We start from the raw sequence: 11,281 nt of genomic DNA, 5'->3' as shown, positions 1-11,281 counted from the left end.
ACAGACACAGGTACAGATACAGGTACAGATACACGTACAGATACAGGTACAGATACAGGTACAGATACACGTACAGATACAGGTACAGATACAGGTACAGGTACAGGTACAGGTACATGTACAGATACAGGTACAGGTACAGGTACAGGTACACGTACAGACACAGGTACAGATACAGGTACAGGTACACATACAGATACAGATACAGATACACGTACAGATACAGGTACAGATACAGGTACAGGTACAGGTACAGACACAGGTACAGATACAGGTACAGGTACAGGTACAGATACAGATACAGATACAGATACAGGTACAGGTACAGGTACAGGTACAGGTACACGTACACGTACAGATACAGACACAGGTACAGATACAGGTACAGATACAGGTACAGGTACAGATACAGGTACAGGTACAGGTACAGGTACAGATACAGGTACAGGTACACGTACAGACACAGGTACAGATACAGGTACAGGTACAGGTACAGGTACAGATACAGATACAGATACAGACACAGGTACAGGTACAGGTACAGGTACAGATACAGATACAGATACAGATACAGGTACACGTACAGACACAGGTACAGATACAGGTACACATACAGGTACAGGTACACGTACAGATACAGGTACAGATACAGGTACAGATACAGGTACACATACAGATACAGGTACACATACAGGTACAGGTACACGTACACATACAGGCATCGTTTCCAGGCTGGACACATTCAGACGGGGGAATATTCTAAATACACATTAAAGCCAAGTGTGCAAATTCTATTAAACATATAGGGAAAGGTGAAATGCAAGCAAATGGTTTTATTATACATGTGAGGACAGATGTTGCTTTCTAGCATCACTTATGAAGCCAAAGAAGGAGTGTGAACATTATTTGAACCCATTAATCTGTGGAGCCCTGAGACAGGTTTAAAACCTGCTGCACCTGCTGTGAAAGGTGCATCAGGAAGCCTCAGAAGATCAACGGAGCAGGAAGTGGAAGACGATGTCTTCATTTGAAGAAGAAGCCAGTTGGATTTTTGATATTAATTAATACCTCAATGTGAAACTTAAAATGAATGAATCTGTAGAAATGAAGACCAAGAAATGTAGTTGAATTTAGTCTGTCGATGCTTTAATATTCATCTATATATATAAAATCGTTAATAAAGACCCCAGGACAGAACCCTGGGAACCTCGATCATTTCACGTCGGGATTTATGGCCATTTAAATCCACATACTGTCCTCTGTCCTGTAAGTACGTTTTGAACCAGCGCCATGCTGTGAACACCACAGTGGTGTCCTTTCAACAGGTTCGATCACCAGACAGCGATGCACTTTTTGGAGCCAGCCTGAGAGAAGATACGTTTGGCTTCTTTATCCAGGAATTCCAAAAGATTTTATTCTAAATTCTCTAGACCAAAAACAATGAAATGAAGGCAAATGCAAAATGAGAACATGGAATTGAATTTGGATCAGTGTTAAGTACTTAAAGGAAAGGTATTTAATGAAAAAGAGTACTACTGTTTTCATTAAATACCTTTCCTTTAAGTGTTTAACATTGATCCAAATTCAATTCCATGTTTTCGTCGCCAAACGTCTCTGTTTTCATCCTTTTCCTGCATAACCCAGAAAACAGTCCACATTTTCAAGTTCTTTCTCGCCTCTGCTTCAACTCAACTGGTCCTTGGTATAAAATATTTCCTAATCCAGGAAAGGAGGAAGACACTGGAAGAAAGTGCACAAACGCTTTCGCGCATCGCTACCGCAGAGGCAGCGGCGGCGGCGGCAGAGGCGGCAGCGGCAGAGGCAGCGGCAGAGGCAGCGGCAGCGGCAGCGGCAGCGGCAGCGGCAGAGGCAGCGGCAGCGGCGGCGGCAGCGGCGGCGGCAGCGGCGGCGGCAGCGGCAGCGGCGGCGGAGGCGGCAGCGGCAGCGGCAGCGGCAGCGGCAGAGGCGGCAGCGGCAGAGGCAGCGGCAGCGGCAGCGGCAGAGGCGGCAGCGGCAGCGGCGGCAGCGGCAGAGGCGGCAGAGGCAGCGGCAGAGGCGGCAGCGGCAGAGGCGGCAGCGGCAGAGGCGGCAGCGGCAGAGGCGGCAGCGGCAGCGGCAGCGGCAGAGGCGGCAGCGGCAGAGGCAGCGGCAGCGGCAGCGGCAGCAGCGGCGGAGGCGGCGGAGGCGGAGGCGGCGGAGGCGGAGGCGGCAGCGGTCACGTGACGCGGCATTTCCGACACAACAGCGCTACCCTCCATCCACCGATCGGTCCGCTGCGCTGACGCTCGCTTGCCAACGCTTGGCTCTCGGTATGGCGGACGGTGAGAGGTCTCCGTTACTATCAGACCTGGGAGATGGCGCTCTTGGCAGCGGTAACGGCGGGTTATCTCCCGGCGCGGCGCCTTACGGTGTGCCTAACAAACCCCAGAGTGAGTATCCATGGTGCTCTCCTCCACCCGACTCCAGCCTCAGGTAGCCTAGCTCCACATCCTAGTTAGCCAGCTAGCTTTGCTTTTATACAGTGCAAGAAGCAAAGGTTTGAAGCTGGTGTGTTCCTTTAACCACGTCATGGTGCGGCCAAATACCCGATATTTGAAGGAGGGACAGGTGGAAATGAGCTAGCGAGCTAGCCTTTCAGCCCTGTTGCTAGCTGTTGACAGCTATCACTCGTGATCTCCGGCTAACCTCCCACAAGGCTTCGAGTGGGCACTTCAGAGACGCAAATGCACGTTGCGTTTGTGGTTCTAACCTACATTTCCTACAGTAAACCTGCTGGGAGCCAATAATTGATGAGCTGGCTTCAACAGAGCCTGATTTCAGTGGCAGACAAAAAACATGGATGGATCCATCATGATGGATCCCTCATGGAGATGGGTCCCGATGGATCCCTCATGGAGATGGGTCCATCATGGAGATGGGTCCCGATGGATCCCTCATGGAGATGGGACCCGATGGATCCCTCATGGAGATGGGTCCATCATGGAGATGGGACCCGATGGATCCCTCATGGAGATGGATCCCTCATGGAGATGGATCCCTCATGGAGATGGGTCCATCATGGAGATGGCACCATAAATGTACCGTCCTAATTCTTGCGTGGGCTTTTTCTTTGTATTTCATCCCTAAAAGCAACTCCTGTTTCTAAGGACTTTATTTTCTCCTTTCTACCCCCCAAAGGTAGAGCTGTTCAGGCTGGTCACTGCGCTCCACATTCCTGGAGTGTTTAAATCTCCTCGGGACCAAATCGTATTATGTTGTTAATCATTTGCGTGTCATGAGAACTGAATTATTGTGTTGCTCCAATCCTCCAGTTGTATTTTCTTCATGCCTCTCTTGTGTTTCTGCTCCGTAGACTTCCCCCCCTTCCCCAGCCCGACTCAGCCGTCTGTGCTCCTGGGGGAGGACCCCCCCCCCTACTCCCCTCTCACCTCCCCAGAGAGCGGCAGTGCCCCTGTCATCAGCTGCAGGGTGTGCCAGAGCCTCATCTCCGTGGAGGGCAAGATCCACCAGCACGTGGTCAAGTGTGGCGTCTGCAACGAAGCCACGGTAGGTTGAGCCGCCCCCCCAGAGAGGCCCTGGAGGTGGGACAGCTTTGTGTGTCTGAGCCGTCAGGAACCGTCACACCGGCACCAGGAACCTTTAGTGCTGACAGAGACATTTCCTCCCCACATTCCTGCCCCATCACATGATTCTCCGCCCTTCGGAGCCTCCGTTTCCAGCACCACTGCCCAGGTTCAGCTCAGTGGCCTGTCTGTGCTCTGGTGACTGTCAGTGACCTGTCTGTGCTCTGGTGACTGTCAGTGGCCTGTCTGTGCTCTGGTGACTGTCAGTGGCCTGTCTGTGCTCTGGTGACTGTCAGTGGCCTGTCTGTGTTCTGGTGACTGTCAGTGACCTGTCTGTGCTCTGGTGACTGTCAGTGGTCTGTCTGTGCTCTGGTGACTGTCAGTGGCCTGTCTGTGTTCTGGTGACTGTCAGTGGTCTGTCTGTGCTCTGGTGACTGTCAGTGGCCTGTCTGTGTTCTGGTGACTGTCAGTGACCTGTCTGTGCTCTGGTGACTGTCAGTGGCCTGTCTGTGTTCTGGTGACTGTCAGTGGCCTGTCTGTGCTCTGGTGACTGTCAGTGACCTCTATGTGCTCTGGTGACTGTCAGTGGCCTGTCTGTGTTCTGGTGACTGTCAGTGGCCTGTCTGTGCTCTGGTGACTGTCAGTGACCTGTCTGTGCTCTGGTGACTGTCAGTGGCCTGTCTGTGTTCTGGTGACTGTCAGTGGCCTGTCTGTGCTCTGGTGACTGTCAGTGGTCTGTCTGTGCTCTGGTGACTGTCAGTGGCCTGTCTGTGCTCTGGTGACTGTCAGTGGCCTGTCTGTGCTCTGGTGACTGTCCGTGGTCTGTCTGTGCTCTGGTGACTGTCAGTGACCTGTCTGTGTTCTGGTGACTGTCAGTGGTCTGTCTGTGCTCTGGTGACTGTCAGTGGCCTGTCTGTGCTCTGGTGACTGTCAGTGGCCTGTCTGTGTTCTGGTGACTGTCAGTGGCCTGTCTGTGCTCTGGTGACTGTCAGTGGCCTGTCTGTGCTCTGGTGACTGTCAGTGGCCTGTCTGTGCTCTGGTGACTGTCAGTGGCCTGTCTGTGTTCTGGTGACTGTCAGTGGCCTGTCTGTGCTCTGGTGACTGTCAGTGGCCTGTCTGTGCTCTGGTGACTGTCAGTGGCCTGTCTGTGTTCTGGTGACTGTCAGTGGCCTGTCTGTGCTCTGGTGACTGTCAGTGGCCTGTCTGTGCTCTGGTGACTGTCAGTGACCTGTCTGTGCTCTGGTGACTGTCAGTGGCCTGTCTGTGTTCTGGGTTCATGATAAACACAACACGGTTGTATTCAGGCTACACCGGGAGTCTTCAGGCTCGGGCCAGCAGGGGGCGCTAAAATCTGAACAAATATTGTAATGTTTGCAATATACCATAAATGATTTAGATGATTACATTGTTGTGATGTTGTGTCTATGCAGACACACACACAGACCCACACAGACCCACACAGACACACACAGACCCACACAGACACACACAGACCCACACAGACACACACAGACACACACAGACACACACAGACCCACACAGACACACACAGACACACACAGACACACACAGACCCACACAGACACACACAGACACACACAGACACACACAGACCCACACAGACCCACACAGACACACACAGACCCACACAGACCCACACAGACCCACACAGACACACACAGACACACACAGGCAGCTCTCTTAGTGCCTTTTTCCGAGTTAATATTTTTGTAATTGGCCTCCCAACACTGTCATGGGAGGTTCAGACACAGGCTGGGACAGTAGCCCCAGACAGGGTGGCCTCAACCGGAGAGACCAGGATCTGAGAGTTAGGCATCGGGGGTCATCTCAAGGCTGGGACCTCCAGGCTGGAGGGATGGCTCCTGCAGATCCCAGGGATGGCTCCTGTAGATCCCAGGGATGGCTCCTGTAGATCCTAGGAATGGCTCCTGTAGATCCCAGGAATGGCTCCTGCAGAACTGTAGATCCCAGGGATGGCTCCTGCAGATCCTAGGAATGGCTCCTGTAGATCCCAGGAATGGCTCCTGCAGAACTGTAGATCCCAGGGATGGCTCCTGCAGAACTGTAGATCCCAGGGATGGCTCCTGCAGATCCCAGGGATGGCTCCTGTAGATCCCAGGGATGGCTCCTGTAGATCCCAGGGATGGCTCCTGTAGATCCCAGGAATGGCTCCTGTAGATCCCAGGAATGGCTCCTGCAGAACTGTAGATCCCAGGGATGGCTCCTGTAGATCCCAGGGATGGCTCCTGTAGATCCCAGGGATGGCTCCTGTAGATCCCAGGGATGTTGCCGCTCTCTAATGGGGGTTTAGATGCATTAGAACAGGTGGAACCTTTCTAGTACCGGTAATAGTTCCTGTCCTTCCTGCAGGAACCAGCAGCCCTGACGTGACTCACTGAAGCAGCTGGTTAGTGCTGACGATGGAGGCTCCTTTCTTACCTGAGAGTGTTGCTGCTTCTCTTTGCTGCTTCTCTGCTCTGCTTCCCTTCCAGCTGTTGGGAATGATGCTGCTCTGCTTCCCTTCCAGCTGTTGGGAATGATGCTGCTCTGCTTCCCTTCCAGCTGTTGGGAATGATCTTCTCATCTGCTGCTCTCTGTCCTCTTCTCCCTCCCCTGCGTCTGTTTCCCACTGCAGCCTATTAAGAACGCTCCTGCGGGGAAGAAGTACGTTCGCTGCCCCTGCAACTGTCTCCTGATCTGCAAAGTCACTTCCCAGAGGATCGCCTGTCCCCGGCCGTACTGGTAAGACCCGCCCCCCCCCCCGTGAGTTTCCATGCTCTGCCTCTGAGTGAAGGTGCAGCCAGAGCAGCAGCCCTCATTAAAGCTGAGCACCTTCTGTTGCAAGGCTGCGGCAGGAGGAACCAACACCCTCGTTAGAAGGACCACAGCAGCCAATCAGAACACTCGTAGTCCGCCACGATTCTTCTACACTTGGGAGCTCCGTTCCCAAAGCAAGTGAATCTGTGGGCTTTAATTAAGGAGGTACTTCCTGCTGAGTGGCTGCAAGCATCTGCCCACCTTCACTTGTTTCTCCCAGATACGCTGTGTTTGACCTCCTGGCCTCGGGTTAGAGAGAGAGAGGGGGCGAGAGAGGGCGGCTGGCGCTAGGCCTGACCTCGGACCAGAGCACCGACTGCTCGCTCTACCTGATGTTCCCCCATCGGCCGCTGACACTGTGAATGCCGACTCGATTGTGTCTCTGTGTGCAGTAAGAGGATCATTAATCTGGGCCCGGTGCACCCTGGACCAGTCAGCCCTGAGCCCCAGCCATCGGGGGCACGCATCTCCTGTGGACACTGCAGCAACACCTTCCTGGTACGGCTCTTTACACCCGTTAGGGTGGACAGGATCGGTACCTGTCCGTCCAGACAGAATACAAGTGAACGCATGAGTGGCGTGCAATTCCCCGCACTGGCTCATTTTCAGTGAACTAAATAAAGTTGTACGAGAGGCCTTAAAGTTGCACTGTTGACCTCTTGACCTTGTGGCTGTGCAGATGCAGCCATGTCATGTGTATCATCACGTGTGTTGTGCTTGAATTCCAGTGGACGGAGTTCACGGACCGCACGCTGGCTCGCTGCCCTCACTGCAGGAAAGTGTGAGTATCTATAGGATGTGTGCTTCAGGGTGCTGCGACCTGAAGTCTGCCTCTTCTTAAAGCCCGTTAGTCCTCATCATTCGCCTCAGTTTTGCTAGAGTTTTGCTAGGTCCCAGATTATAATTCAGGTGTCTGACGACCCTACACTGTCAAACCATTGCCTCTGTCTCTCTGCAGCTCCTCCATAGGTCAGCGGTATCCTCGGAGGCGGAGCTTGTGGTGTTTCCTGCTCTGTCTGTTATTTAGCATCTCCAGTGCTGGTGTGATGGTGAGTAGACAGCTTTTGTAACCTTTCCTTATTTAGCTCTTTTGTAGCCTTGGTTAGCATGTTCACAGCAGCTCTCCATTTCTGACACCGTTAGCAGGAACTAAATGAGGTACGGACCAAGTGGAAACCCTCCCACTGCTGTGTAAGGGGCTGTTTTAGAAGCCAGGAGTGACCATATTTGGATAAGAGGGCGGGGCTGGGGGAGCAGTAAGGGGCGGGTGCAGCCCACCCACAGGGTACTAGAGGTCAAATCAAACAGGCTTCATTTCATATTCATTATGGAAATCATTTTAAATGCCCAAATCCTTGGGCATCTAGTCAGGATGCCCCCTGGACGCCTCCCTGGTGAGGTGTTCAGGGTGTGTCCCTCCGGTAGGAGACCCCGGGGAAGACCCAGGACACGTTGGAGAGACTGTGTCTCTCGACTGGCCTGGGAACGCCCGGGAGTCCCTCCGGATGAGCTGGAAGAGGGAAGTCTGGGCCTCTCTGCTGAGGCTGCTGCCCCCGCGACCTGACCCCGGATGGATGGATGGATGATGGATGGATGGATGGATGGATGGGTGGATGGATGGATGGATGATTGATGGATGGATGGGTGGAGGGATGGATGATGGGTGATGGATGGATGGATGATGGATGGATTGATGGATGGATGGATGGATGGATGATGGATGGGTGGTACCCAACCCTGACCCTAACCCCCTAACCCCCTAACCCCAACCCTGACCCTAACCCTAACCCCAACCCTAACCCTAACCCTAAACCCCAACCCTGACCCTAAACCCTAACCCTAACCCTAACCCAACCCCAACCCTGACCCTGACCCCAACCCCAACCCTGACCCTAACCCTAACCCTGACCCTAACCCTAACCCTAACCCCAACCCTAACCCTAACCCTAAACCCTAACCCTAAACCCTAACCCTAACCCTAACCCAACCCCAACCCTGACCCTGACCCCAACCCCAACCCTGACCCTAACCCTAACCCTGACCCTAAACCCTAACCCTAACCCTAACCCTAACCCTAACCCCCTGACCCTAACCCCAACCCTGACCCTGACCCTAACCCTAACCCTAACCCTAACCCTACCCCTAACCCTAACCCTAACCCCCTGACCCTAACCCCCTGACCCTAACCCTAACCCCAACCCTGACCCTGACCCTAACCCTAACCCTAACCCTTGGATAATTGTGCATCCAGGGCTTCCTGCAGCAGCAGAGATCTGTTCATCATTGGCTTCACTTTCAGTCTGTGCTATTGATGCCTGAAGTGATGCAGGTCGTCAGTGGATTCTGCTTTATCACCAGCAGAGGGTGCAAGAGGAGCATGACAGGTTCTGGACGCAGACAGCTCAACATAGCCGGCGTATCCATGCCAGAGAGGCTAGGGTCAGGGGTCAGGGCTAGGGTTGGGGTTAGGGGTCAGGGCTAGGGTTGGGGTTAGGGGTCAGGGCTAGGGTTGGGGTTAGGGTCAGGGCTAGGGTTGGGGTTAGGGTCAGGGCTAGGGTTGGGGTTAGGGGTCAGGGTTGGGGTCAGGGTTGGGGTCGGGGTTAGGGTCAAGGTTAGGGTCGGGGTCAGGGTTGGGGTTAGGGTCAGGGCCAGGGTCAGGGTTAGTCTCTGTTCTTCTTTTGTAAGAAGAGCAACATGAGGAGAGAAGCAGGAAGCCTCAGAGAGGAACAGGTGATTCACCCTCTGGAAAGGTGGCGTTCCCAGTGAGGCGGAGTCCATCCAGACCACGGTCATTAAAGGTCCTTTTCGTGGAGGGAGAGCTGGATGGAGCTCTGGTTCTGGTTCACGTGCACACGCCTGTGTGTTGCGGAGCGCCTCCAGCACGGCTCCACCGTACCGGCCATCCGGAAAAATACACACAACTCTTATTTTTGCCATGATTGCAGCGACAGGAAGTGGTGCAGAGGAAATAAACATCTGGAAACATTTTCCAAACCTCCCAGATGTGCTTGTCTGACCAAAGTAAACCCAACTTAATCAATTAATTAATTAAGGAGGAAGTATTAGGAATAAAGTCTGTGGCTGGTTTTATACGCTGTAAAGGCTCATTTCCTACATGAACTCCGTCACTACTGCCTGGCGGAGCGGCACCGTGCTGCTCAGCGTAGCAGCTTCCAGAGTACTGTCGGGGCTACATCAACGCCAGATGTGAGGGTTCGATAGGTTAGACGGCACATGTCTCCCGCCATAGGCTCCGCCCACATGCCCTAGCCTGACCCTAACCCTGGGTTAGGGCTCCGCCCACATGCCCTAACCTGTGCTCCGTTCCTGTGCTGTGAAGCTTGTCACATGTTCTGACGTGGGCCGCCTTCTTGTCCCTCCAGGCTGGAACGTGGGGGAACGCTCGGACCTACCCAGGAATCTACGCCTCATGGGCCGCGCTGCTGCTTCTGGTCCTCATCAGCCTGGCCCGGGCCCTTTACTGGGCCTGTATGAGAGTCAGCCAGCCCCTCCAGAACTTCACGTAGAGCCCTTCCCCAGCTTCCATCGGCGGCTCACTGGCTGCAGAGAGAAATTGCCAACAAAGAAAACATGGAATATTTATTGAGTCAAACCCAGGACTGATGGCGCCCCCCATCTGCTGGTGTCCTCCAGTGGGTGCTGAGGGCTGTGACTGCTGTATCCATACATCCGTACTTCGGCATCGACGCTGCCTATAGCTTAATGTCCTCCTTATTATTGTGGCCAGTGTGGCATTTATCTTTTAATGTGTCCCCCCCCCCCCCGTGCTGTTGATGACCATCTCATCTGGTTCGGTTCCTCCTGGGCTCAGGGACGCCAACCAGTGGTTGCTGATGGTCACTGCTTGGGGCCGTCGGCCTCCTTCAGCCTCTGAGCAGAACCCAAATGTAGTGGAACCCGTCTGAGAATGGAGCTGAGCAGGACGTGAAGACAGGCGGCCACGTCTGAGAACCACCTGACTCCATGAAGGCGTCCCAGCCTCGGGGGGTCCCAGAGGCAGAGCTGCAGACAGCTCTTGTTCTGACTTCACACCTCCATTTTGTGAGGAGCCGGGATGGAATGTTTGGAGCCACGTGTGGATGTTTGTTCACAGCAGCAGAACACCGGCTCGGCCCGGTTCCCTCCGTAAACCGTTAGCATAGCTTCCCTTCTGCTACTCCACCCTCATTCTTCTGTCTTTGATGTTCTCGGTGGTCCCAGACTCGTCCCGCTGACGCCCTTGTCTGTGTCTACAGTCCATCACTGCGATTGTGTTGAGGGCTGGTGTGAAGCTGCCTCCTCACCAAGGAGGGGAACCTCCAGCTGCAGGTGGAGGGCACAGCCAAGCCACAGAGACCCGCTGACCTTTGACCCCCACGCAGCAGACACCACACAGACGGCCTTTTGTGGGCAGTTCAGGACCTGTGGGACATCACAGTGTTGGCAGGTCCTGCTGTGAGATGGGTTCTGAAAGTGTGACGCTGAGGAACCTCCGCCAGGCCCTCGCTCATCCTGACTGGGTCAGAGCGGGACGCTGAGGGCACACGGGCCCACCTTGGAGCGCCACTGTGTGTCAGCGCTCGTGTCCGTGCACAGCAGTGCCCAGCTGCTGTGCACGGACACGAGCGCTGCGCAGCCACAAACCCACCAGCTGCCACCTTCAGGCAGCCTGTGGAACTGCAACACTACGGCTGTGAGCGCTCCCTGAGCTGGTTCTGACCCAGTCAGCCTCTGGAGGCCCTGGGGCTCGTTCTGCTCTGGTGGGAACCAAGTTCAGAACCAATCCAGCTTCTTTGCCTGACTGAAACTGGCCTTTTGAGTGCTTCATATGTCATTTATTTCCTGTCTTCATTTCTCTCCTTCAACTGTGAACCTGGTTT

General features: G+C 54.1%; 1 protein-coding gene across 3 annotated transcripts in view; it reads left to right on the top strand.

Annotated features, from left to right (window-relative positions):
- Positions 1–2,160: 2,160 nt before the first annotated feature.
- Positions 2,161–11,281, top strand: part of pip4p1a (phosphatidylinositol-4,5-bisphosphate 4-phosphatase 1a) — a 9,317-nt gene continuing 196 nt past the window's right edge. The window contains exons 1-7 of one of the 3 annotated variants that reach the window (XM_029831508.1): positions 2,163–2,429; positions 3,353–3,546; positions 6,220–6,326; positions 6,794–6,899; positions 7,130–7,182; positions 7,360–7,450; positions 9,785–11,281. The exon at positions 9,785–11,281 is cut by the window's right edge and continues 196 nt beyond it. In XM_029831508.1, the coding sequence (XP_029687368.1) occupies positions 2,312–2,429; positions 3,353–3,546; positions 6,220–6,326; positions 6,794–6,899; positions 7,130–7,182; positions 7,360–7,450; positions 9,785–9,928 (813 nt within the window). In that variant the 5' untranslated portion in view covers positions 2,163–2,311 and the 3' untranslated portion in view covers positions 9,929–11,281. Of the gene's footprint in view, positions 2,430–3,352; positions 3,547–6,219; positions 6,327–6,793; positions 6,900–7,129; positions 7,183–7,359; positions 7,451–9,784 lie in introns of all 3 variants that reach the window. The other 2 variants (XM_029831506.1, XM_029831507.1) reach the window with 2 other exon arrangements.

This window comes from Takifugu rubripes, chromosome 22 (genome assembly GCF_901000725.2).
Source record: "Takifugu rubripes chromosome 22, fTakRub1.2, whole genome shotgun sequence".
Lineage (NCBI taxonomy): Eukaryota > Metazoa > Chordata > Actinopteri > Tetraodontiformes > Tetraodontidae > Takifugu > Takifugu rubripes.
The sequence above is the reverse complement of the archived record's forward strand: the minus strand, read 5'-3'. Positions and strand labels throughout refer to the sequence as shown.